Source organism: Panicum hallii, chromosome 2 (genome assembly GCF_002211085.1).
Source record: "Panicum hallii strain FIL2 chromosome 2, PHallii_v3.1, whole genome shotgun sequence".
Lineage (NCBI taxonomy): Eukaryota > Viridiplantae > Streptophyta > Magnoliopsida > Poales > Poaceae > Panicum > Panicum hallii.
The window spans coordinates 45,766,350-45,791,360 of NC_038043.1; the positions used below are offsets into that span (position 1 = coordinate 45,766,350).

A 25,011-nucleotide genomic window follows, 5' to 3' on the forward strand; every position below is an offset into this window, starting at 1 on the left:
ACAGTGTGGGGCCTAAAGAAGCCTGATCACACATAGTAGTTGTTTTATCTGGACCAGATCCAGTCGATGGGCTCAAAGTGAAAGAGAAAAAAGATTTGGGCAATCACATTTGTGCAGTGTTTGAGTAACTAAAATTACAAAAAAAAAAATACGCCCTCTATCTTAAAATATAACTCAGTTCTTACGAGGGGGCTGAAGGGGGGTAGGGCGGGCGGAAGGGTGAGCAGAACCAGTACACCTTTTCAGGAAAGTAGAGAAGAATTGAGGTTATATGATCTGAAGTTAGAGTTAGTTGTGAGCACATGGAAAATGGCAACAACTTGTAATCATTGTTATTCAGGCTTCAGGCCAATAGAGAAGTCACTAAGACACTAACTGCTCACGGAAAACTGATTCCAATCTATATTCATATAGCTTTCTGTAGTGCAGAAAATATTATTCTACAACATGGCCACAACAATGCATAAGCAAGGTTACCATTTACAGGAAGTAGAAATTTTTAAAAGCCTTGTCAACTATGCATTCAGGGAGACATTAAAGCATATGAACTGGCTGTTTCTTCTGAATCATTTTCCCTTGGTACTTTCTTCTACTCTGGTAAAAGCATCTGTTATTACATCAGTAGCCCAATCCTTGACATCCTCCTACAGGCCAGGGATACAAAGATGAGTAGTAATACAAACTATGAGAAAGAGATGGTCAAAAACATAAAAATGCACACCAGCAGTGATGGAAAATTTCATGCATCTGATTCTATTAATCTGCAATTTTTTTCTCAAGCTAGGTTTTTTAAAAAAAATAAAAATAAATTGTCTGGTATCATGTCAATGTTAGGTAGTACAGAACTTAACAATATGAGGACCCCATGAATATCTAGATATTGGGAATTATTATGGCAGGAAGTAATTAAAAGTAGAACATACAGTCTACTGCGGATCAACATAAAATAGTACTAGCACACATCAGAGATAGAGAATGCTATAAATTGTAAAAGAATTACCATTGCAAAACTTCATTTTGCAAAATGTTGATAAGAAATATGCATACTAACCAGTCGCACTGGTTCCCCAGTTCTTATACGAGCATGTGGACGAGCTAATTTCGATTCAAATGGGGTCCTTGGCCTGACTTCTTGAACCTCTTCCCATTCTTCACGACTCAGCATCCTTACTTTTCCTTGATCAGGGTGGCTATTCTTTATCTTGCGCTCTCTCCTCTCTTGATCTGTAGATTCATGTTCCTGCCCACAAAACAGCAAATAAGATTTATGACATAATTTGTATGCCCCAGCAAACAGTACAAGAACCCCCATCAAATTTAAATGCTTCTTTGATGGCGATACAGAGTATGCAGTAGCCAATAGTTAAAAATTAATCCTGACTTAAAACAACACTATTGAATCTTGATGATTTAGTTTTTACACGAGAAGGATGTACACATAGTGTCACGAAACATTAGGCAGCTACTAGTAAGGAATGTGAAACTATAAAACTATATAGGAATGTTGTAGAATTCATCCATGTGAAAGGGAAGAAAAGATGAATTGGAAAAAAATGTCAAACAGATTCAACATCACAAAGTCATGCTTGGGATAACACAAATCTACACAGGCCCATGATGATAGCATTTTATACCCTAAGAAGCAAATAGAAAACCAGAGGAAAATCCCGCAATTCCTCTTCAAGACTATTTATTTGCCGTAGTTTCACACGACCATTGTAAGAACAAGCAGTTACAAATTTCTCTAGTTCCTACAAGATTTGTACATGCTCAAATCTAACAATCTGAAGATTCTACACAGCGCGCCATGATCCATCATGCATGCTATACTAGCGCATTCACCAAACGATTCGCGTAATGTTGAAGTATTCAAGGAAATACACAGTAGTTGCAATTGCAACAGAAGACAACCCTAGCTAGGATAAACCAGGTACTGCTAAAAGGCCTAGGACACGGAGGGATACCATCATGAGGAGCTTGGTGAAGAGGGCCACGGCGGCTGCGGTAAGCACCATGGGGAGTGAGGCCGTGTCGAGCCACGCCAGCGACTCCGGTGTCGGCACGAAGAACTCGTCGCGCCCCGGGTCGCGCCGACGCCGCCTGAAGCGCTCCCGCTCCGCCACGCGCATCCGGAGGAGGTCCCTCGGCGAGGCTCCCCCCTCCCACGCAACCTGCCGCGCGGCCGCCCCTCCCCGCCGTAGCGCCGACCGCAGCATCGCCGCCGCCTCCACGCCCGCCGGCGACTCGAGGGAAGGAAATGGACACCAATGGGCTGCGCATGAAGCCTTGAAAAAAACTAGCAGCCCTGGGCCATGGGATCTCGGCCCGTTTTAGTAGTTCGATTAGTGTGCCTGGGCTTCTTTCTTTAAATTCCTTCCATTTTTCTTTCCATTTATCTGTAGAATCACTAATAACTCAAAAGTTTTTTTGGTTCTAAAACGAATGTTGTAAACCTGCCTCTAAAAAGTATTTTTTTTAAAAAAAGCTGCTACTAAAAACTAGATCCAGCGTTCATTTTTGACCAACCCTCGAGACGAGGCTATCTCCAGCGATGTCCTGTAAACAGTTCTCTACCCTATATATAGAGAAGATTCCGTTCTCTATATCCTCCAGCAGCGTTGTCTAAATGGTCCTCTAAAATAGAGAACGCTACAGGTTTCCTCTATATATAGAGATTCTCTCTCCTCTTCTCTATTTTCTCTTTACATTTTAAACACTGGATTAAATAAAAATAAAATATGTCCATAGCATTTGAGGTATGATAAATACGTACTTACAAAAATTTGGAACAAAATACGTTTCTAATATAGGGTTTAATGTATAGAGAACGAGATTTAGAGAACGTTGTTAGAGAGAAATAAGATATAGAGGAGATAATCTTATAGAGAAGTATGTAAATGACGGATATAGAGAAGGATATAGAGAACGACGGTTGGAGATAGCCAAAGCTTATGCTTTTGGATACACTTTGACGACTAAAATGGTGTCTCGCTTTACGGGCAAACGAACGAAAGTGCTTTTCCAAGTGAGATTGAGATCGGCAGATCGCCCTTTAATTTGCCGGCAATCTTTGGCCTCCATATCCTGCATATCCCCCTGCTCCAGCGTCCCCAGCTCATGAGATTTGTGTACCTGAGCCAGTGAGCTGCAACTGTGCCAGTCGCCACACTGCCACCAGCTGCATATCGACAGCATGTGATGCGTATCAGCAGGGCGTGGAACTGAACTGAGAAAAGGTCGACGTGAGGTGAACCCAACCGGGGTCCGGCGAGATCGGGAGGGGGGCAGCGACAGCGGGGACATGTCATCGCCGAACACCCGTGTCGCCGGCAGGGTGTCGTGTCCGTCGGTCACCAGGCCGCGCTGCCGCCTGCGCCTCCGATCGGGCCAGGGGAACGCACGGCGTGGCGTGGCACCGACCTCAACCTGATGGTACCCCGGCTGCCCTGCTCCTGAAGGCTGAAGCTGCCGGAATTCTTTGCTCTCCCGTCCTGCCTCCCCGGACTGGATTTGGATCATCCGTGCGAACTGCGGCGAACTGCTCTTCTCTTCCGGCTGCCGGGTTTTAGCTTCTGTTCCTGCTGATGCGTGTTACGCGTGGAAGATAAACATCTTTATTATCTTTTGCTAATCGTCCGTCTGTCTTTGCGGCTTTTTACCTGCAGGTGGCCGGTAAAGGCTGGCGGTTTTGTCTTTGAGCGTCTTTTACACCTGCACAATCACCATCATCACCTCACTTCGGTCGGCCTAGCCCGTTGCCCGTCGCCGTCGTCGCTTTCCCGGAGCAAAATAATAATCCCCCTCCGGCAGGCGACCGTTGTCACCTCACCCCGTCCGGCCGTCGGCGTGGCGCCGTTCATCCACCAGCACCATCCCAGGCTCCGCATCCTCTCGCCGAAGAACACGACGGCCGTGCTGCCACTCCGCACGCGGCCACCGGCTCAGCCTCCCCGCCGCGATCGGAGCTCCAGGTCACAGACACCCCAATCTGCCTCGCTTGCTCGCCCAATTTTTTTTTAATGGAATCTGTTTGCGCCACCACTGCAGATGCACATGCCGGTTCCAGAGTTTCAAAACAGTGCGCGATAGTTTAATGGGGGCGCGGAGCTTTTGGCCATGAGGGGCTCCATGTGCCGCTGCCCATGGCTCCAAACGTAGGCTTTGTTGCCATCGCCACTAAACAAGTCGCTCGCCATTTGTCTATGCCGGCCCGGCCGCCTCGCCGTCGACTGCCTGGCTCGCTGGGAGTCTGGGACAACGTGACGGGGACGACGCCCTTGGCTACCGCTGCTGCTACGCGCCTAGGCACCATTGGCGCAATGCGTGGCGCACTGCTCGGCAAACAGTGACCGGCCGGGCCGGCGACTCGCCGGGGAACGGCCAAGTGCGCCGCTCAGCGTAACCTACTAACACTGGCCTGACCTAGCGCTAGCTCGAAAGATTCCATGGGACAAGCTGCGTAGATGTATATATGCATCTATCTATCCATCCATCCATCCAATCATGCATGGACCACGTCGAGGAAGAATTAATTTGTAGCCGGAAAGGGATTAGGCGGGCAGCAGGCTACAGCGGCAGGGAGAGAGACCGGGGGGAAGGCGGAGGAAAAGGGGTGGCGTGTGTCCTGGAGTGTCGCCGTAGTGCTGGCCGATTGGCAGGTTTCAGGTTGCTGTCTGCCCGGGGGCGCCATGATCGGCTGCCATGCTCGGGGAGGACGACAGGACAGCGATGGAGGTATGGAGGACGTCGACGCAGCCAGTCTTCCTTCGGACTATTATTTGATCTCTGATGATGAATGAAACTGAATCTGCAGTGTTTCCTGAAGCCTAACTGCATCACATAAAAGTTGACAAAGGACGGAGACTGTGATGAGGAATTCTACAGGAATCAACTGAATCCATCCCCGTGCGTGCGTTTTGACACGAAGAAAAATATCTCGCGTTGCAAGGGAAAGGGAGTCCTAACTGCATTACCACATAAAAGTCGCTTTGTTCTTGTGCGAGGCTGGGGAGAAAGGCCTCGATCGCAGCGGCTATGATTTCGGTCTCGTGGTTCTAGCTTTGCTGCTAGCCCAGCTCAAGACCGGCGCAGCCGCACCGAGATCAGCCGAACCGCCAAAATCAAGGGCGATCGGTTTGATCGCTCCGCTCGATATTTCGAGGTGTAATTCCAAGGCCGCTTTCGGGCGTTCGAGATTAGCGAGCGCTAATGGTGGTGGCACCCTTGTTTATCCCTCCGTTACCGAAACTGCCGGCCATGCACTGCAGAGTGCAGACCAGCCAGTTGTGTGATTACCTCCTGGGTATTGCTACACGGCTCCTGGCAAAAGAACACACGAACTTCACTCTGGTCTGCCAACAATAGAACAATGAACATTTCCTACTGATACGGGTTTGCACATGTGAAATCTTTAACTGTAGTTGTTCTCAGAGACAAAAATAAGTAGGTATATTCTGGGTAAAGTTTTCTTCTATCGCAGAATGTCTGAACCAATACAGTTTCTACTAAGTTTTGTTCTAGAAACCAATTCAGTTGCCAGTAATTCAATTCTCAATGGAAAAAGTTAAAAATTCTCATGTTTCATGCAGGACTGAACCTATACTAAGAGAGTCATGCCCCACCTGCCAGATTCTTTCCCAGCGCAAGCACACACAGACCTGCGGTTGTTGCCTTGGCCGCGAGTCTCTCGGGCAACGGGAGACCCACCCACACGCCCTGCACGCTCCGCCCGGCGGTTCCCCAAGCGCATCGCCATAAGAGTAGGATTAGTGAGTAACCGCTTTGTCGATCCACCCAAAAAGCCCATCCTTTTACCACCAACCTTTGCCTTTGACCCGCCCCACCCTCGCGGCTCGCGCACCCTTTTGTCTCCTTGCACTCCGCATCCTGAATCCCCAAGCCCCCACACCAATCACCGGAGTGCTCGCTCTCAGTCCCGTCTCGCGCCGCCCACACCGAAGTATGCAGCTAGGCTCCGCCTCCTCCCGTCGCAATGGCTCAGCCATGTGAGTCTCCTGTAGGAGCCTCCATCTCTCACCTCTCGCCGCCTGCGGTCAGCACCGGCAGCGCCATGGCCGCTTCTTGGTCGTAGCAGAGGTACCTCTCTTCTCCCGCTCGACGGCTGACTGACTGACTGACTGATTCATCTAGGTGTCATTTTCCCCAGGTGGGGATGTCCATTCCTGATCTGTTGCTTTAATGCATCGCCATCACTTTCCAGATCCAATCCACCTCCTTCCTCCTCCCCGCGTCTTTATAAATCTCCCGCTGCCGCATTCACTGGCCACCGGAGTTAGTGCCCCCATGTCCTGACGCGGATGCGGCCGGAGCACACCACATGCGGATGTGCTGTGCTGTTGCCTTGCCGCCTCATATGATTCCGGTGTGCGCCATCATACCTGCCTCTTCTTTTTCCGGGGGAGAAAAGGGGGAGCAGCGAGCTGTGCGCCTTGTGAGCTTGCAGCTGTTCCAGGTTGCAATGCCCGTGCTGCTCCTGCTTTAGTTTAGCTTTGGGGGATATCTAAATTTTTTTTCCCTTTTGTTGCTAATCTCTCTGGCGCTGGCCCACTCCCAGCCCTATTTTTGTGGGGGAATGCGGGGGTGGGGGCTTGTGATTTTTGAGCCCTCGTTCTAGTGCTTGGCCTTTTGGGGAGTGTTGATGCGGCGTTATGGGGCGCTGCTGGATCTGTTGTCCAGCGCGAGGTCGTAGCTTGTGGGGGAACCTGCAAGGTGATTTCCTGGCCATGGATCCCGAAAAGGTTCCTCTTCTCTTTTTTTCGTAGGAATCTGCTGTGTGTTTCCTGGCCATGCGTCTTTTCTTCTTGTACTGTTCCTTGCGGATCGGTTCTTCTGTGCTGATTTCTTCTGTTTTCACGTTTTATTTCTTGTTCAGCCTCTGATTCTTGCATAAGTTTATAGTTTATACTCCTCACTCACTCTGTTGCTAATGCGCCGTATTGATTTTCAGATCAGGAGTTTGGGGGTGCGCTGCCACACCGCTGAATGCTTGGAGAAGGTGGAGAGCTTGTGGTGTTGACCTGCCTGTTCGATTCTGCACTTCTCTGTTTCTGATCATCTGCTCCTGCCCGGTTCTTATCTGCTGAATCTGTCTCCCCAAGCATGGTCGGGCAAGCGGCAAAGGCAAAGGAGTCAGGGAAAGACGACAGACAAGAACCTGGAGCTGAGGTGATGAAAGAGAAGCTACTGCCATCTCACCAGCAGGAAGAGTATCCAGCTTCTCTGATGGACAAGGATTCTTCAGGCATCTCTTCAGTTCCTGGTGATGTGTCGCCGGTCCTAGATGGGGGTTCTGGGGAGTTGAAAGTGGAGGAGAACATGGATAGCAATGGGAATAAGGAAAAGAAAACATCTCAGAAGAGCAGTACGAGTGACGGCTTCGCTTCTGCTAAAGTGAGTGATGGGACAAGTAGTTTGAGGAAGACCAGTGGTAGTGCGACGATGAATACACGGGCTGATTTCACTGAGAGTGGGAAGAGTAGCATGTGCCGTGTGAGCACTGGCAGTGACATTAGTGATGAGAGCTCTTGCAGCAGCATGAGCAGCGCCACCACGAAGCCGCACAAGGGGAATGATTCAAGGTGGGAGGCGATCCATGTGGTGAAGTCCAGGGATAATGTTCTTGGTTTGAATCATTTTAGACTGCTTAAAAAGCTGGGTTCTGGTGATATTGGCAGTGTGTATCTCTCTGAATTGAGTGGTACTCGGAGTTACTTTGCAATGAAGGTCATGGATAAGACTTCTTTGGCAAGTCGGAAGAAGCTGCTTCGTGCTCAGACTGAGCGGGAGATCCTGCAGTCCCTGGATCATCCATTTCTACCAACCCTGTATACTCACTTCGAGACGGATAAGTTTTCATGCTTGGTTATGGAGTTCTGCCCTGGAGGGGATCTTCACACTCTTCGCCAAAGGCAACCTGGAAAATATTTTTCAGAGCAAGCAGCAAAGTATGTGCTTCTGCTAATGCTAAGTTCATTATCTTGCATAATTTGTTGGTTAGCTTTGTTTACTAAGAGTTGTGTGATGCTTCTGCAATTCAACAGTTCTGCATTGAAATTTTAGCCTATTTTCATTTTGTGTGGAATAATTTGTTTTTACTTGCATAATCGGGTACATATGACATGTTTATAAATTTTAATATGCTAGCACATAACCTTTCTATTGTTATCGATTGAGACAGTACATGCTGTCGTATGCCCCCTCAAACATTTCATGTTGCATTACCATATCAGTACAATTCCATAGTAATTTAGACACTGATAATCTTTAATTGAGTGGCATCAATCTTGAAATAATTAGGCGCTAACATCGGAATTCTGACCTATTTATAAAACTGCTATTATCAGTCTTCATTATAATGTGATTTGTTCAACATATTCTGGCACTGATTGGATATCTTGATGTTTCAGGTTCTATGTAGCAGAGGTGCTCCTTGCATTGGAATACCTGCATATGCTTGGGATTATATACCGTGACCTTAAACCAGAAAACGTCCTTGTTCGGGAAGATGGCCACATCATGCTGTCTGACTTCGATCTTTCTCTTCGCTGTTCAGTAAACCCAACGGTGATCAAGTCTGCAAATCCTGGTCTAGATGCACTGCAGAGGAACAATGCAGCATACTGTGCCCAACCTGCTTGCATTGAACCATCCTGCATTCAGCCCTCATGTGTTGCTCCAACCACTTGCTTTGGCCCCCGGTTCTTCAAGTCGAAATCCAAGTCCAAGTCCAAGTCCAAGAAGGAGAAGTCAAAGCCTGATGCTCCAAACCAGGAGAACCTATTCCCGGAGCTTATTGCTGAGCCTACCGACGCCCGCTCCATGTCCTTTGTTGGCACCCATGAGTACTTGGCCCCAGAAATAATAAAAGGGGAGGGCCATGGAAGCGCGGTGGATTGGTGGACCTTTGGTATATTCTTGTATGAGCTGCTGTTCGGCAAGACCCCTTTCAAGGGTTCAGGCAACCGTGCTACGCTCTTCAACGTCGTTGGCCAGCCCTTGAGGTTCCCAGAGTCACCAATAGTGAGTTTCTCTGCGAGGGACATGATAAGGGGATTACTGGTCAAGGACCCACAGCACCGACTTGGATACAAGCGAGGTGCTACTGAGATAAAGCAGCATCCTTTCTTCGAGGGCGTGAACTGGGCGCTCATTAGATGTGCAAGCCCTCCAGACATTCCAAAGCCTGTAGAGCTTGACTGCCGCCCAAAGCAAGTGCCATCGACAAATGGAAAGGTTGCACCAGTCACCAACCAAAAAGGGCCAGATAATTACCTAGAGTTTGAATTCTTCTAGTTTTTTTTTCTTCCTTTTTTGTGATATCTGAACTGAAAGAGTGCATCTGGGCTGATGTTGTGGAAGAAAGCGAAAGATGAGGAGCTACTCTAGGCATATGCTCGGCTGGAATTTTTCTGCTGTTAGACTATGCTCGCTCCAGGAGCCCCCCAAGTTGTTTTACTTGTTGAACTGCTTGACTCTAGGATGTACTGGATTCATCATGTATGTTGCAATTTTCGAAACCACCTATTGGTATCGAGCTGTCGGTGTAATTGTTGCTGTACTCTGTAATTGATGTTTCCTCCTGGAACTTGTCTTGCTCTACCAAATGCTGATATCTGAACCTGGAATTGCGATGCAACTTATGTCAGTCTTCATAAGAAGTTAACAGTTGAGTCATCGTTGATTATGTCGCGTGGAAGATGCAAACGTGCGCCTGTACTTGTGTCAGTCTTCATAACAAGTTAACTTGTTGCCTGTCAGGAGGTGGAATTGAAACTCTGGCAAGGCAAGCCAAAGGCTTTGGAGCTCACAGCTGGGAGCATTAGGGTCCCTGGAGCTGGCATATGCGACAACGTATTGTGGCTGTGGGTGGCAAATGCTTTCTTCCTCAGTTTGCTGGAGGTTGAGAGGCGTGCGGTGGCTTTCTTCCTTAGTTCGCCGGAGATTCAGGCATGCGCCCGCCTTAACGCGCCGGGACCTGAAAAGACGTCGCTGGTGTTTGTGACATTTTTTTTTCTTCGAGAACTTTGCGACATGTTTGAGGTGGCGCGCAGCAGCAGCGAGGAAGCGGCCCAGGCATGCTGAATGTCTACCAACCAGCGCGTTGGTGGTGAGGGTGCTGCCTCCTCTGTCCTCTCCAGCCCTCGCATGTGGCTGTGACCTGTGGTGAACGGATGGGCTGCGCATCCGCGGCGTGTCGGCGTCGCGTCACGCCTCGCGTGATACGGCGCGGCGTGGCGAGGCTGGGCGGGCGCCTACCGTGCCGGCGTGCCGTGTCGCACGGTGCGGAGCGGCCGGCGGCTCGTGAGGATCTCGCGTGGCTGTTCGGGGGATGGCGTGGGGTAGGATGGGCGACGCGCGGCGTCGTCGCCGTTCCGTGGATGGGCGGGTCGGCAGGCACACCATGTGCACACGGATTTCCTGGCGAGCGCTCGTGGAAATGGGGTGTGGAATGGGATGGGCATGTTTGGTTCAGAGCTTTGCCCATGCCCTGAAAATTAGGCCTCTATTTTGATGGTGTCAATCCGGCTACAGTCAATGGCAATGGTACCTTGAGCTCGCTGCTTAGGGCATGTTTGGATCCAATGGAAAGAGAAAGAGAAAGTGCAAAACTTTTACTCTTTTGCATTTTTTTTGCACTTTTGGATCCAAATACCCCAAAGTGCAAAAGGGCAAATGCTACCGTAATTTTGCTAATTATGGATTAATTAGGCTTAATAGATTCGTCTCGTCATTTAGTCCTCATCTATGTAATTAGTTTTTTAATTAAACTATATTTAATACTTCTAATTAGCGTCCAAACATCTGATGTGACAGGAGCAAAAATTTGACCATTTGCCCTTTTGTCATTTGCCCTTGGATCCAAACAGACCCTTAATAATACTCTCCGACTTGACATGGCGAGCGATGGCGCCGCCGCTAGCTGATAACCTCAAAGCTAAGGGCGGATACTTTGGGGGCTTCTATTCCTCGCATATATGAGTGGAATCAATCCACTCGCACACACTGACGTCCCCGTTTTCCTCCACCTCCCCCGGCTCCGGTGGCGCTTCCACCGTTGCCGCCGCTATCCACTCTCGCTGCCGGGCCACCCGTCCACCGTCACCGCCTTCTCCTCGCCCCAACTGCCGGCCACCGCCCACTGGGGATCCTACCCTGCCCAGCCGACGGCGCTCTTGCGCCGCCTCGCTCTCCGCCGGCCGAATCGTCGCCGCCGCCTATCCTCCGCCGCCCTCGGCCCCCTCCTCTTCTATGGCCAAAGGCATTGAAGGCTCTCGGACCCTGGTAACCCCGAACCCTAAAGGTCTGCCGCTTCGTCCACCACCCCGGCCGCCGGCGGCCGCTCCACCCCGACTCCCTGCCCCCTCCCCTTGCTCGCCGGGGATAGAACAGGGGCGGGGGGCTCTTCTGCGATAGAATCGCTTCTACTCGTATATGCAAGGAATAGATTTTCCGGATACTTTGGATCGGATCATCGGAGCAGCAGCAATCAAAAGCCACTTTCGATGTTGAATGAAACAGCAACAAGCATGATTTTTCTTTACAGCTGTACTTTCTCTGTCTCACAAAGACTGTTCATATAGCCTTTAAATTTTATACTTACTTCCTCCGTCCCAAAACGAATACAACTCTCGCTTCCTGAGGAGTTAAACAATTTCAGATTTGACCAAATTTATATAAAAAGTTGCTAATATTTACATCTCTAAATAGATTTAGTATGAAAATATATGTATTAATTTAGTAATACTTATTTTGTAATATAAATGTTAATACTATTTTGTATAAATTTGGTTGAATTTAAAATTATTTAACTTCTCAGGAAGTGAGAGTTGCATTCTTTGTAGGACGGAGAGAGTACGCTTGATCCACAAAACAGCAACCAGCAATGAGATCAGAGCTGTTGGGACAAGTCAATTAAATTGATATAATGAGATTATGAACTCATAGTTCATATTATTACATCAAGCTAATGGCACCAGATAGCTTGGGATCAAGCAACACTGCAACAGCAATAAGCACACCCATAATATACATATTATATGATATATCTACATATATGACACAGGCGCGCAGTATTCGATCACATGCCCTGTCCTGCTCTTCAGGCTTCCTGAGCTGCACCTGCATGTAGCTGAAGCATTCGACGCGCGGCCACCTCTAGCAACCGCCGCCTCCGCCCCCGCCGCCTCCGCCCCCGCCGCCGCCACAGCCGCCTCCGCCTCCGCCACCGCAGCCCCCTCCGCCGCCGCTGGCACCACAGCCGGCGCCGCCGCCGCTAGCTGCCCCTGCTCCCGCGCCAGCAGCGGTGCTGTACCTGGGCCTGCGCTTGCCCCCCGAGCCGTCGCCGCAGAGGAGGACGGCGAGCGTGACGGCCCAGACGGAGAGCAGGGCCGCGCCGAGCACCGCGAGCCACGGCTGCACGAAGCCCGCAGCTGCGGCCGCGTCCCCGGAGGCGGAGGCGAGAGCCCTTGCCATTGTGAACACACTCGACACGCGATTGTAAGCTAGAAGAGGAGAGCCAGAGTACCACGGAACGCGCAACGACTTAACATATATAGCATCGGGAAGTCCTCGGCCTCGATCAAGTCAACTGGCCAGAAATGAGTAATTAGGAAACAAATAAGTTATTATGGCGCACGCAATCTCAGGTAAACAGCTAGCGATATGGAACAGGCGGCGCAGATCGACGGATCGGAGCCATGCTGGTCGGTTCCATGCGGCCCTCCCCGTCAAACACGGCGTCGCGGTAACCAACAAGCGGGGGCGTTGCATGTCGTCATGGGCAGTTGGCGTGGTCAAGGTCAGGTGCAGTTCGCTTGGTCAAGATCGAACTGGTTGGCTGGGAACACCGGCCTGGTAGCTAAAATATCCGTAGACAATCTAATCGACACTTGAGAGGAGGAAACAGCTGCAAGAAATCAATTGTATAGATCAAGCCAACAATAGCCGCGCCATACGCAGCAGGGATGGAATATATGTTTATGATCCTCTAGCAACAAACAGGCGCGCTGGCAGCAGCAGAAGCCGCTACAGTTGCAGCTACGGCGCCTGCCGAAGAACCTCGTCTAGCTCTCGCCCTCCGCCGCTCTCTCTGGGCGGGAGTCTCCGCCGCGCCGTCGCCGCAGAGGAGGACGGCGAGCGTGATGGCCCACACGGAGACCAGGGCCACACCGAGCATCGCCAGCCGCGGCGGCCCGACATACAGACTGGTCAGATCGAGAAGACACCGCGAGCCGACTGGAGGGGGCGCGCAGAGCCAGACCCATGTTAATGTTAAGTAATAAAAAAACAAAAGAATAAGAAAAAGGACAAAAGAAAAAAAAAACTACCGCATGACCTCCGAACGTGGGCCGGCGTACCGCATGACCACCGCGTGCGCGGGAAGCGAAGCGAAGCGATCGGAGTGGAAAATAGCGCCAGCTGTTTCTCTCTGTCAAATTGGGCCAAAACGACTGTTGGGCCGAGTTGGAGAAATAAGCCCGCGCAGAAAAATGCTTCAGGCGGCGACAGGACGCCATTTCACAACGCCGCGCCGTCCCACGCAGCTCCGCTCCATCCTCTTCCGCCGCCGCGGCGCCGCCTTCCCGAGCCGCTCCCGCCGCCTGCTCCTACGGCAGCTACACCCCTCGCGGCGGCGCGGCTCCATCCCACCCCGTCGCTCCCATCGACCTTATCCTTTCCCCGTCCCCACCGAGAAAAGCCCTGAACGCCATTCATTCCTGTAGCTCCACCGCCGCCTTCTCGTCCTACTCCATCTCTCCTGCTCCGGCCGTAGCGCCGCCGTGCCGCTCGCCCGTGCTTGATAGCTATCCTGCATCTCCGCTCCCGCGACGCCTTTTACGCGACCGCAACCAGTGCCGTCCGTCCGGCCGCCTCCTCCACATCCCTACTATTCTAAAATCAGGAGCCCCCTCAAAACCCTGCCTCATCCCGTCGCTCGCGTCGCACGGGAAAGATTGGTATGCTCGCCGCCGCCTGGAGGCTGTCGCAGCGAGCCGTCACGTCTCCTCTCCTTGGCATCGGCCGACCCCAAATCCGGAGCCCTTCCTCCACCATGGCGTCTCTCTCGCCGGCCGCCGCCGCCTCTCCGAAGAGGCTGAGGGTCTACTCGTCCGCCGCCGCCGACGGCGCGGGGAGCGGCAAGAGGGTGGGGACCCACAATGGCAGCTTCCACTGCGACGAGGCGCTCGGCTGCTTCCTTATCCGCCTCACCTCCCAGTTCGCCGGCGCTGACGTCGTCCGCACCCGCGACTCTCAGGTCCCTTCCTCGCTTCCCTGCCGATTCGATTTGCGCATTCCTGGGTTCTCCCCCAGTTTGGTGCTGTTTTTTCCTAAATGATTCTGGGTTGGTACGGACTGAAGAAGTGAAGAAGATTGTTTGTGTCTGGGGCTCTTGCTGCTGGCTTATAGGTTAGTGTGCGGAGATTCATAGACTTCACCGGCTCTATGTACCCCTAAGAGAAATTTCGCTAATATACGAATTTATGTTGCTAATAGTTATAGTCTAACACCGAGAATAATGGATAAGGATGTTCTTCTCTCCCCAATACATCAGTGATACCCTTGCACTTGCTTAGATTTCACACTGTTGCATTACATCTTCTGAATTGAAACCTTGGAAATTTGGTGAACGCTCTTTCTACCTCCCGTCATCTGGCCACCTGGGACATGAATTCAACATATCTATGTATGCTTAATGTGTTGTTTAACACGCTGTTCAATTGTCTTCGTGTACGTGGTGCAATATTGCATTTGTTCATTACCTTCAAGCTCTGTTCTTAGAATATAGGTACAATGCTTTTTGGTGTATCTTGCAATTTCACTCACTAGTTGCCTCGTTTTGTTATTGAACTTCGCAATAGATCCTTGATACACTGGATGCCGTGCTTGATGTCGGTGGTGTCTATGATCCCAGCCAGCATCGCTATGATCATCACCAGAAGGGCTTCAATGAGGTTTTTGGACATGGATTCAACACAAAACTTAGCAGCGCTGGACTTGTGTACAAGGTACTCCCATGGACAATGCTAATTAATAATTCTGTTGGTAACAGCTCCAGAGCAATCAGCAACAACACATAGACATATGACCCTCCAAAGTGAAATCTTTGTTATGAAGTTTGGTATCTGCTAAAGGGTTTCAACTGCGCCACAAGGCATCAGGTGGATCCTTGGTGGGGTGTACAACTTTCATTTTGTATGCACAACATTGACATAATGTGCTAGGTTATTGAGGCTTACAAGTTACACATTGAATATTGTTATTAGTACTCTTGTATTTATTTTATCTCCATTTTTTGCATAAATAGAATGCTTATTATTTAAACTTGCCCTGATTTTGCAGCATTTTGGTAAGGAGATAATTGCGAAGGAGCTTGGGGTTAATGAAGACCATGAAGATGTTCACCGCTTGTATCTTGCAATATATAAAAGCTTTATTGAGGTGTGAATCTGATTACATGACCAACATAGTTCAGTATACCCTTTTTTTTGTGTATCATGTGTAAATGTCTAAGTTAACCCTTGAATTGTCCTTTTGATTTGTTAATTTTAAAAAATGGTAATTATCATCAGCTCCTACTTTTTGTCTTGCAATTCTAAAACATATGTTTGGCATAGGCAGCTGAGAATCACAGTAGCCCCTAGTTAATTAGATGTCAGTTCCCCCCCACCCCCCTCGACATTGATTATTTTGATTGGATCTCATGAACTGAGGAAATACCAGCAGCTAATATATGTTTTCTCATTGGCTGGGAAATTATGGACTTTGTAATTTTTCAGATCTTCAATGTAAAACTTATGGAATATGAGTCTGTTTCTGCTAGGGTTGTTGACAGTCCCACTTTGGTCAGCCCGTCATTGTAGAATAAACTCTTTTGAATTATTCAGAGGCAAGGTTTATCCACTTCTTTAATCTGAAAGAAAGTGTTAATGACCCGACAACCGAACATCACTATTCGCTGGTTGCTGTTTGTTTATATTGACAAGCTCCAATCCCTAAAGTATCATCTGACATCAAAGTTTTTGAGACATATCTAGTTATACTTTTTTACTCATCCATGTGTGATCATCTTACCATTTATTTTCGATGGCTAAAGAAGCAATGCCCAATACGTTGATCATGTTATAGGCACTTGATGCAATTGACAATGGAATCAATCAATATGACACAGACCAACCACCAAAGTATGTGAACAATACACACTTGTCTTCACGTGTTGGGCGTCTTAATCCAGACTGGACTGATCCAGACCAGTCACCTGAGAAGGAGAATGCGGCATTTCAACAGGCAATGATGCTAGCTGGAAGTGAATTTATGGAGGTATTTGACATTTCAACTCATGCCTTACTGCTGTAATAATGTGTTATGTTCATTCATTGCATAAGGATCACTTGTCAGATTATGTGTTTTGCTAGCACTCCTCTTTTCATGACAATATTATTCATCTTCAATGCCAGAGTGTTCGCTTTCATGTTAAATCATGGTTACCTGCAAGATCTATTGTGCTGGAGTGTTTGCTATCAAGAGGGGAGGTTGACCCAAGTGGAGAAATCATGGTTTTGGATAGATTCTGCCCGGTAAGATCTTGACCTTTTTTTGTGTCACATCAATCTGGATCTTACCAACATCCACAGCTGAATTTTTGGCCTCTCAGTTTTGGATACTAAAGGAAGCCATAAATGCTACACATGTCTGGTTGCTTTATTTATAATATTTCATGTGCAGAATATTATCGTTGCATCTAAAAGGGACCTTGAAAATTGTTGCACCCAAGATAAGGAAAAAGATTATGGCTTTAAGTACTACCTTCAAACTTTAGCTGGCCTAGTTCGCTAATTATAATTAACCATTAAATCTAGTCATATACTCATATATGTCTCTGAACTGGCCTAAGTTGATTGCCTGCCATATTGAACATGTAACCTAAACGAGTGAACATTTATCCTACAATAACAGTGGAAGCTTCATCTATTTGAGCTTGAAGAGGAGCTGAAGATTGATCCTCTGACCAAGTATGTGCTGTATGAGGTGAGGAGTCCTGCCCTTCTCAGAGTACACTTCAGTATGAATTTGACACATCTTCGTTCACTTACGATGCCATGTAGCAGGTTACATTTATCCATGACCTGATTGTTTCTCAGCCATTAAAAAAAGCACTGTTAACTTATTTTTACTTGTTGCTGATTAAGTGTAATAATTGGTCTTGCTTGTTTCCCCCAACGTTTCATCTTCTCTGATCTTATAGCGTTATAGTCAATCTTACAAGCAAAGGTAACATCTCCCTGGTCCTGTCCTAATGAATAGAATTGAACTACTTGCAATAAAATTTCCAGTCTTGTTATTTACTTTTTCTTCGTAGCATGGTGACTTTGAACTCCAATACCATTGCCATATTTGACTTTTGCCACATAAATGCAGGATGTGAGGAGCCAGAGCTGGCGAGTGCAAGCTGTCAGTGTAGCTCCCGACAGGTTTGAGAGCCGAAGGGCTCTGCCGTGGAGGGGCATGAGAGACGATGAACTGTCTGCTGAAACTGGCATTCCTGGATGTGTGTTTGTCCATATGAGTGGTTTCATCGGGGGCAACAAGACCTACGAGGGAGCGTTGGAAATGGCAAGAGCTGCTCTGAAATTCTGATTTTTCAACCAAAGCATCTGTCAGTAACAGTCTTATCCATGTTACCGCTGGTTTAGTAAACACGAGTTTCAGCAGCACATTATGCAATTTTGGCCTGCCCATGTTATCATTGACTTGTAGCCGTAGCTGCCAGTCCCATTCAGTTCAGTTTCATGGTATAGTTATCAAAATTGAAAACTAGGTAACCGTACCGTCTAAGTTTTACGAGGATGAAATTTGTCTCTCATCCCATGAAACTCTCTTCTTTTCTCTCTTCACCGTATCAGCAAAATTGATGATGTGACATAGAATTTAATAATACGAAACTCTCCGTGAAACTCTCATCGGAACTAACCTTATCCTCATCGTACAGAAGAGATGGATGTTTTTATTTTTTTGCCGATCTGGTAATGATTTGAATGCCACATTTTTATTAAAAGAATGGTTGTGCTTATTGTTCATCTATTGCCCTTGTTTGGTACAGTCACCAATGTATTATGTGTGCATTGACATACGAAATTGTTATACAAACAGAGCATACGGCGATCAAGTCGATTTACCCTCTATATTAGAATCAAAATGTCCGGGGAATGTAAACATGATTTCCAACTTACTTAAAATGAGGGTGAAGCACTATGCCCGAACTGTGCAGATTAACAAGAATCATACAGGCGTTGAGCCTGAGGGATGTGCTTCTGGACAGGGGCACTGACACGTTTGGCGTCGGCGCAGGCTGCCACGCAACATGAGGTTTATTCGTACACGTTTGCTTCATCACGAAAGGTTCGTCGCCGTGTTGAATAGTAACGGGGTGTTTGGTGCCTCGGCTAAACTTTAATTCCTGTCATATCGGATGTTTATACACTAATTAGAAAATATAGATTGATTATAAAGCCAATTGTATAAATGGAGATTAATTTGCGAAACGAATCCATTAAACCTAATTAGTCCATGATTTGGCAATATTGTGTTACGGTAAATATGTGCTAATAATAAATTAATTCGGCTTAATAGATTTGTCTCGCGAATTATTCTTCATTTATGCAATTAGTTTTATAATTAATTTATATTTAATATTTCTAATTGGTGTCCAAACGTCACATTAGGACTAAAATTTAGTCACCACCACCAGATTCTGACATGGTCAGCAATGGCTACGGTGCCTTGCTGCTGAAGGGGCGTGCATTTTTCTCCTGTGCTAGAAAGGAAGAAACTTGTAAACTACAGTAGCTCTCTGTTTGTGGCCATGATCAACTAACCATGGTTATAGTAGAGAGATGAGAAGAGAGGAAAGCTCTGGGCACCTCGCGGAAGAGAAAGAATCAGACATGCACTCCCTCCATCCACAAAGTGTCCAGTTGAGGGAACGGAATCAGTGACATGGCTTGCTGCTAAGTGCTAACGGGACAACACTTAATAAAAGAGCAGCCAAATATATCAACTCGTATAGGGGCCCGGCCCTGTACTAACTCGTACGTTTTTCCATTATATACATGAATCTAACAACAGTTAATACATGAGTCTAATAACAGCAGGTAGCCTGAAAGGATCCCCTGATATAAAGAGAGTTATTAAACAATAATACTAGTGCAGACCCATATAAGAATACTTTGACCCCATATTTTTCCTACCCTATAGCTGCATGCTTATGAAGTCGATGCAACCTCTCTAGCAGCCGCCGCCACCACCATCACAACCACCACCACCATGGAATAATCCTTGGCCACCGCCACCTCCATGGCCTCTGCCGCCTCCACCTCCGGAATCACCATATAGGATCCGAAGGATGATCGCCATGACCGCAACGACAACCACGATCACGACCCAGACCACGACGATCACCTGCGTCATGAACGATGAGCACAGGTAGTATGGAGGCTAGCTAGAGAACGCAGCAGGATCAGGATGGCTGGACGGGACGCGCCGAGCCAGGCTATTTATATAGCTCAAAGCCATCGGGTATACATGTATGCATAGCCAAACACGAGTGTAAGTCACCGCATGCACGAAGCACCCGTCCTGCAGACCTGCACCATCCATGCTCTGAAACAGAAAGCAGTGCACACTTGTTTTTTTGACTGTGCGGCAGTGGCTCGGCAAATGTGGGTGGACATTGCAGAGTGCACAGGTTTGCCTACTAGTGGACTTCGAATCTCTAGCTAAGCATAATTAAGTATGATGACTTCTGCGGCTCCGTGGGGTCTTTGCTTGGAAGTTGGAAACTAAGGAATTCCATGAGTCTTCAAGAACGGAAGACGGCTCTACTTGCAGCAGGTCTTGAGATCCAGTGTCCCATGAAGTACATGGAGCGGTGCAAATGCTGATCAGGGAAGATGGTTGTGCTAACAACCATGCCTGAACGGCTGCTGATGAAGGGAAGTCATAGTCATGAAGTCGATGTGAGGGAAGAAAAAGGCTTCCGGCCCCAGAGGCGCATGCTGATCTGGAGAGGGCTGGCAAGATCTGAAGCCAGCTGAAGTATTGTTTTACTGTGTAGTAGCTTGGTTGCTGTCATGCTGTGTGATAGTTTTTTGTCAGTACTTGCTCTGATTTCTGGCAATTCATTGCTGCTGAAAAAAGCGGATCCTGAACGATGTAAACCACTGAAGTTTTTCTGTCCTAATAGGCTAATACAATGCTAATTAAGGCAGGGTTAGTCCCTGGAACTTTAAAAAGAAATTAAAAAATAACTATTGCTTGGCATGGCCGCATGGCGCACTCGCCCAACACTCAATTGAGGCACGTGCAGGTACGTTTCGTCGTAGTCCAGGTCCAGGGACGCACAGACGCAGCCATGCATACGTTTTTTTTAAAACAAAACCGGGTTTCATTTCACATACACTGGATTCCTTACACTGGAGACACCCTTGAGGAAAAGAGAAATTGCATTCAGCTCCCGGTCGTCTTCGTCCTTTGCGATCGGAGGAGCCACTCGCTAACGGGCGAGTTGCCCATGAACGCGTTGAGTAATAATAAAGTCCTAGTAATTCCGTAAAAAAAATATGCATTTGGATTTTGGGTCCCAAGTGACAATGCAAGTCTGTCTCTGTTTTCATTTTACTGAAAGCAGGTGCCCTAACACCATCCATTACATGCATCAAGCTAATAGCAAGGGATCATTGACCTTACAAATTAAACTAGTGATCAACAACCTGTCCATGGTTTCCTAAGCGCATTGCAACTGCATGCCAGCTGACGCACGCGAGTGCGCGACCACCTCTATCTAGCAGCCGCCACAGCCTCCTCCGCCACCGCAGCCGCCGCCCCCGCCCCCGCCGCCGCCCCCCCCACAGCCTCCTCCGCTGCAGCCACAGCCACCACCGCCAGCACAGCCCCCTCCGCGGTAACAGGCAGCACCGCCACCGCTATACGAAGCTCCAGCTACCGCGGCATAAAAGAGGGCGTCATTGCCGCCAGCAGCCGATGGCGTCGACGTCGACGACGCCTTAGTTGTCGCCACCGCCCGAGTCGCTTTGGCTTTCGTGGCCGTCTTCTTCGTTGTCGTCGTCGTCGTCTTCTTCTTCTTCTCCGAGCTGCTGCCGCAGAGGAGGACCGCGAGCGAGATGGCCGAGACGGACAGCAGGGCCACGCCGAGCACGACGAGCCACGCCGGCAGCGGCCCGAGGCCGGCCGCTGCGGCTCCGGCTGCGGAAGCACCGGAGGCGAGAGCTCGTGCCATCGTGAACCACGCGCACCGACACTGATCAACACCGTACCGGAGGCTAGAGTACTGTGAAAATTTATGGAACGGCTTGCCCTCATGGGCGCCCTGCCTCTCATTATATATGGAAGATTATACAGGTGTGTAAGTCCTACTCGGTTTCGTAGTTCTAACCGAGGCTACACGGAGTTGCATGTCACAGCCTCACAGGAGTTGGACCTGGTTACATGCACTAGTCCGATCTGGATACATGCATGTTCTGTATGCTAACATAGAGAACGCAGACTGACACAGCGCGGTGTCAAGGTGATTTATAGCAGATTACCAGAGCGTCACCGGATTCCGAACTGTTGATGCTAGGGGGAAACATGGAGCGTCCTGCCCTTTTCCACTGCAACTGATTTGCATTTTTGCAGGATGCCATCATCTTTTCTTTTCTTTTCTTTTCTTTCTTTCATTAGAATATGTTGATGAAGAACGGATAGATTGTTCCTTGATAATACTCAGAGTGAAAAATGCAAATTACAGAGGGTGGATAAGATATCTACCTCGTTTATAGTGCTCCCGGCGCCTTCGCTCTCTTGGCCTTCTTCTTCTTCTCCGAGCTGTCGCCGGCTCGCTGCAGAGGAGAACGGCGAGCGAGATGGCCCAGACGGAGACCAGGGCATCGCCGAGCACCACGAGCACCATCGCCGGCTCGCTGCAAAGAAAGATTTTACAGTGTCACAGTGTGCTGACCACCCAGTTTGACAGGGTGCTAATAGCCTCAAGAGCAACGACACAAATGGGGGCATCAGCATCAGATACCGCCGTAGTAACCGAGAACTCAGTGCCCACACTTGATAGAACCAGTGATATACGTTGCTCATTCCTAGTGCTAATAGGTGCAACGACTACACTTGTGTATACTACAAAGGGCAGTGAAATCCATTGGCCGAGCTTGCATATGTGTAGTGTAGGTGTGCTGACTCCCATAGTTCTTCCATTGCATGAAGCTAACACCACCAGATTAACCTGACAAGTCAACAAGGAAGTACAAGAACCCATGCTATAGAGAGCTCTGTCGTCGATTATGCTTCTACGATTAATTAATCCTTGAGAACTGTGGAGGTGATGCATCCGATCGACCTCCTCTAGCAACCGCCCCGGCCTCATTTTCTACGATTAATTGCTCTGTTAATGCAGCACACGTAGCTGGACGTAGAAGGGGATGGACAGTTAAGCCACTGCAGACTAGCTTTCACCAAATTGGAGCTGCAGCTTGGCCGGGCATCTGCTAGCTCCTAGCCAAATGTATACAGATGATTTATTGTGCACAGGTGCTCAAAATTTCCTTGGCAGTGATGATAGTGTTACAATTTATTTCTCGTTTCTCCATTTTTCTTCAAATAAGAGGTGCACCACCCAAGACGTCCATCTCCCCTGTCGTGCAGCCAATGCAGCTCGAGCAGGAGCTCTCTGCAGGCGAACAATGACTGAACGTCCGGGCCCAGAAATCAGTGACTAGTCAAACGGTGCGCCACCATTCTTTTTTTTTTGAGGAAAACAGGAGGGGCATGCCCAGACCGTGAAATTATATATTATTAAAAAGAAAGAAGGAAAAGGTTCAGTTACAACAGAAAAACACAGAAAAGGAAGAAAGCAAGAAAAATAATTACAGATTCTGCAACCAAGCTTTCATAGCAGGCATGAGGTTTGGTTTAGCCCTATGTAGTATTAAGGTTTGTTCAAAAGGTTTGTTGGTACCTTTACAAGCAAGCCAGCACTTGGCAAATGAATGAATACTAGTACCCTATTAGTACGCCACTGGATCGACAAACCATAACACAGTTAGGCGAGGGAGTGGAGCTCAGGACTGAATTGGCTTGATCTTGTAGTGGAGGTTGATCAGCGAAAACACGAAACACTTGAGATCCTGCACGGGAGGAGGGGGGATTGGGGAAAGAAGTTAGAAACAAAGATCTCATTAGATGTCTTGTGCTGTGCATTGCAAAAATACTAGTTCCAAAAGAATTTAAACTAGATATAGTCAGGATGGGTAAACACCTTCAGTTCATTACAGCATGCTTTTGGACAACATGGAAACTACAAAATCCTACCCAGAATTATAATGCAATCAACCATGAAAAGTATCCATTACGCAGAACCAACAAAAGCTTTTAAGGATCTATCATTAGAAATTACTCGACCAAACCTAGGAGGACTAGGTGGCGTTGCATATTCTAGCACCCAAATTCCGAGTCCATGAGGACAAGTGCACACATTGCACCGAGTTAAGCTCAGTCCCTAAGGTGTACTGATTTTAATAGCATCAAAATTGGTGTGGTGGATTTAATAAATTTTAAGGAGAGTCGTCAAATTAAGATGCACATAACCAGTGAAGAAAAAAAATGACCTGCAGAGGTGTGATGAATATATATCTTTGCTGCGCGCTTCAAAGTTCTGAGTTCTTTACATATCTTACTGGCAAATTTCAGGTACAACATACAAACTAACTCAACAGTTGTTTATCAAACCAGAATTATTTCCCTTAAACAATTATCAAACGGCACAAAAAAAAAGACAAGGTCCTACATTCTGTCAGTAAGGTCATAGTTCTGATTGCAATTGCAAATTGTGCCAGTTGAAAATATCATGACTAAAGCATTGTCAGCCCATTGCCTGTTCTGTTCAATTTAAGAACAAGTATCGACAGGGAGCATCAAGCCATCAGCCACATCAACTATCTTACATGTATATGCGTGAGCGCAGTTTCACTTAATTAAAGACTATTAGCATCAGAAACCGTAAGACACGGCAAGGAGCTGAGGGCAAAACCTGGACGAGGTAGTAGAAGATGCGTAGGCCACCGGGGTCACTGCTTGTCTGAACATCGACAAGGGAGCCAATCTTGGAGGTGGTGAATGAGATGTGCTCGTTGCCCATAACGATCTCGAGCTCCTGCCTACCAATGTGGTTGGGCTAGGGCCAGCTGCTGTCGTCCTCTTCGTAACCTGCGACGAGTTTAACCAATCAATTCTCGCCTTTTAATTTCTCTCGCCTTTTGCCTTTTCTTCGATGCAATAAACCCGGGCGGGCGAGCACTAACCCTAGTAGACAGACCGAAAATCGAATCGGGGGAACTAAAGAAACCGCGAACAAACCTCCGACTCCTGGATGATTCTTCTGGCCTCGCGGACCACGGAGGGCGAGACGAAGACCTCTTTGCGGATCATGGTGTCGTTCTTGTAGTTGGAGTTGTTGGCGTACCGGAGCTTGCCGTCGGGGCGGAACTCGAACTCGAGGAACTCGTGCCCGAACTTGCCCTTGTGCCCCACGTATGACCGGAGGTAGAACTCCGCATCGCCGCCGCCCGTCGCCATTGCCGCCGCCACGACAGCTTTGGTTGGCTTCTTCTCCCAAGTCGAGAGGATTTTTTCTTTTCGAATCCAAGTCGAGAGGAGTTTGGGTTTTGGCCGCCCTCTCTTCTTATTGGACCTGAGTTTGATTCGGGCTTTGAATCGGCCGGGCCCGTTGACCTTAGGGCCCATTAATTACAGCCCGAAAGCGAAAAGGAAACAGGAGAGCCGTGTATCCAATCCAGTAAATCCACTTTGAATTTTTTTAAAAAAAGTCCCGACCACCTTAGAAGTCATCGAATGAGGTCAGACTGGCTTCAAAAATTTGAAAAATACGAAAACCACATGGATGTCACTTGGGAGTTGGGAGTTCAAGTG

The 25,011-nt window shown here is 48.2% G+C and overlaps 5 protein-coding genes across 9 annotated transcripts; 2 read left to right on the top strand and 3 right to left on the bottom strand.

The window, feature by feature from the left end:
• Window positions 1–523: 523 nt before the first annotated feature.
• On the bottom strand, window positions 524–2,289 carry LOC112881123. Its single transcript, XM_025945825.1, is given in 3 exon segments — window positions 524–644; window positions 1,101–1,240; window positions 1,965–2,289. Coding segments are annotated over 3 exon segments (513 nt in total). The 5' UTR covers window positions 2,217–2,289.
• Window positions 2,290–5,775: 3,486 nt separating this feature from the next.
• Window positions 5,776–9,650, top strand: LOC112880004 (serine/threonine-protein kinase D6PK-like). Of its 5 annotated transcripts, none has more exons than XM_025944443.1 (3): window positions 5,776–6,096; window positions 6,968–7,964; window positions 8,427–9,312. In XM_025944443.1, exons 2-3 carry the CDS (start codon window positions 7,120–7,122, stop codon window positions 9,310–9,312), a joined length of 1,731 nt encoding a protein of 576 aa, XP_025800228.1. In that variant the 5' UTR covers window positions 5,776–6,096; window positions 6,968–7,119. The 5 variants fall into 5 exon arrangements, with proteins under 5 accessions (XP_025800228.1, XP_025800230.1, XP_025800231.1 ...); XM_025944445.1 differs by lacking the exon at window positions 5,776–6,096 and adding an exon at window positions 6,267–6,382; XM_025944446.1 differs by lacking the exon at window positions 5,776–6,096 and adding an exon at window positions 6,548–6,758.
• A 2,265-nt stretch (window positions 9,651–11,915) lies between these two features.
• LOC112880006 (alanine and glycine-rich protein-like) lies at window positions 11,916–12,587 on the bottom strand. The gene has a single exon (XM_025944450.1). It carries the CDS (start codon window positions 12,490–12,492, stop codon window positions 12,175–12,177), a length of 318 nt encoding a protein of 105 aa, XP_025800235.1. The 5' UTR covers window positions 12,493–12,587; the 3' UTR covers window positions 11,916–12,174.
• Window positions 12,588–13,530: 943 nt separating this feature from the next.
• LOC112880005 (UPF0160 protein C694.04c-like) lies at window positions 13,531–18,029 on the top strand. The gene is made up of 7 exons (XM_025944449.1): window positions 13,531–14,275; window positions 14,880–15,026; window positions 15,361–15,459; window positions 16,147–16,338; window positions 16,476–16,595; window positions 16,975–17,046; window positions 17,437–18,029. The coding sequence occupies exons 1-7, from the start codon at window positions 13,979–13,981 to the stop codon at window positions 17,653–17,655; spliced, it is 1,146 nt and encodes a 381-aa protein (XP_025800234.1). The 5' UTR covers window positions 13,531–13,978; the 3' UTR covers window positions 17,656–18,029.
• Window positions 18,030–22,858: 4,829 nt separating this feature from the next.
• LOC112882308 (protein mago nashi homolog 2-like) lies at window positions 22,859–24,722 on the bottom strand. The gene is made up of 3 exons (XM_025947335.1): window positions 24,439–24,722; window positions 24,113–24,288; window positions 22,859–23,210 (listed from the first exon to the last, which is right to left on the bottom strand). Exons 1-3 carry the CDS (start codon window positions 24,655–24,657, stop codon window positions 23,183–23,185), a joined length of 423 nt encoding a protein of 140 aa, XP_025803120.1. The 5' UTR covers window positions 24,658–24,722; the 3' UTR covers window positions 22,859–23,182.
• Between the last annotated feature and the right edge of the window lie 289 nt (window positions 24,723–25,011).

Excerpts from the sequence above, each read along its gene's own strand:
- LOC112880004 (XM_025944443.1), top strand. The coding sequence starts at position 7,120 with ATGGTCGGGCAAGCGGCAAAGGCAAAGGAGTCAGGGAAAGACGACAGA. Across the intron at positions 7,965-8,426 it reads TTTTCAGAGCAAGCAGCAAA|GTTCTATGTAGCAGAGGTGC; the intron begins GTATGTGCTTCT and ends TTGATGTTTCAG.
- LOC112880006 (XM_025944450.1), bottom strand. The coding sequence starts at position 12,492 with ATGGCAAGGGCTCTCGCCTCCGCCTCCGGGGACGCGGCCGCAGCTGCG.
- LOC112880005 (XM_025944449.1), top strand. The coding sequence starts at position 13,979 with ATGCTCGCCGCCGCCTGGAGGCTGTCGCAGCGAGCCGTCACGTCTCCT. Across the intron at positions 15,460-16,146 it reads TATATAAAAGCTTTATTGAG|GCACTTGATGCAATTGACAA; the intron begins GTGTGAATCTGA and ends ATCATGTTATAG. Across the intron at positions 17,047-17,436 it reads CCAAGTATGTGCTGTATGAG|GATGTGAGGAGCCAGAGCTG; the intron begins GTGAGGAGTCCT and ends ACATAAATGCAG.
- LOC112882308 (XM_025947335.1), bottom strand. The coding sequence starts at position 24,657 with ATGGCGACGGGCGGCGGCGATGCGGAGTTCTACCTCCGGTCATACGTG. Across the intron at positions 24,289-24,438 it reads GAATCATCCAGGAGTCGGAG|GTTACGAAGAGGACGACAGC; the intron begins GTTTGTTCGCGG and ends AACTCGTCGCAG. Across the intron at positions 23,211-24,112 it reads TCTTCTACTACCTCGTCCAG|GATCTCAAGTGTTTCGTGTT; the intron begins GTTTTGCCCTCA and ends CCTCCCGTGCAG.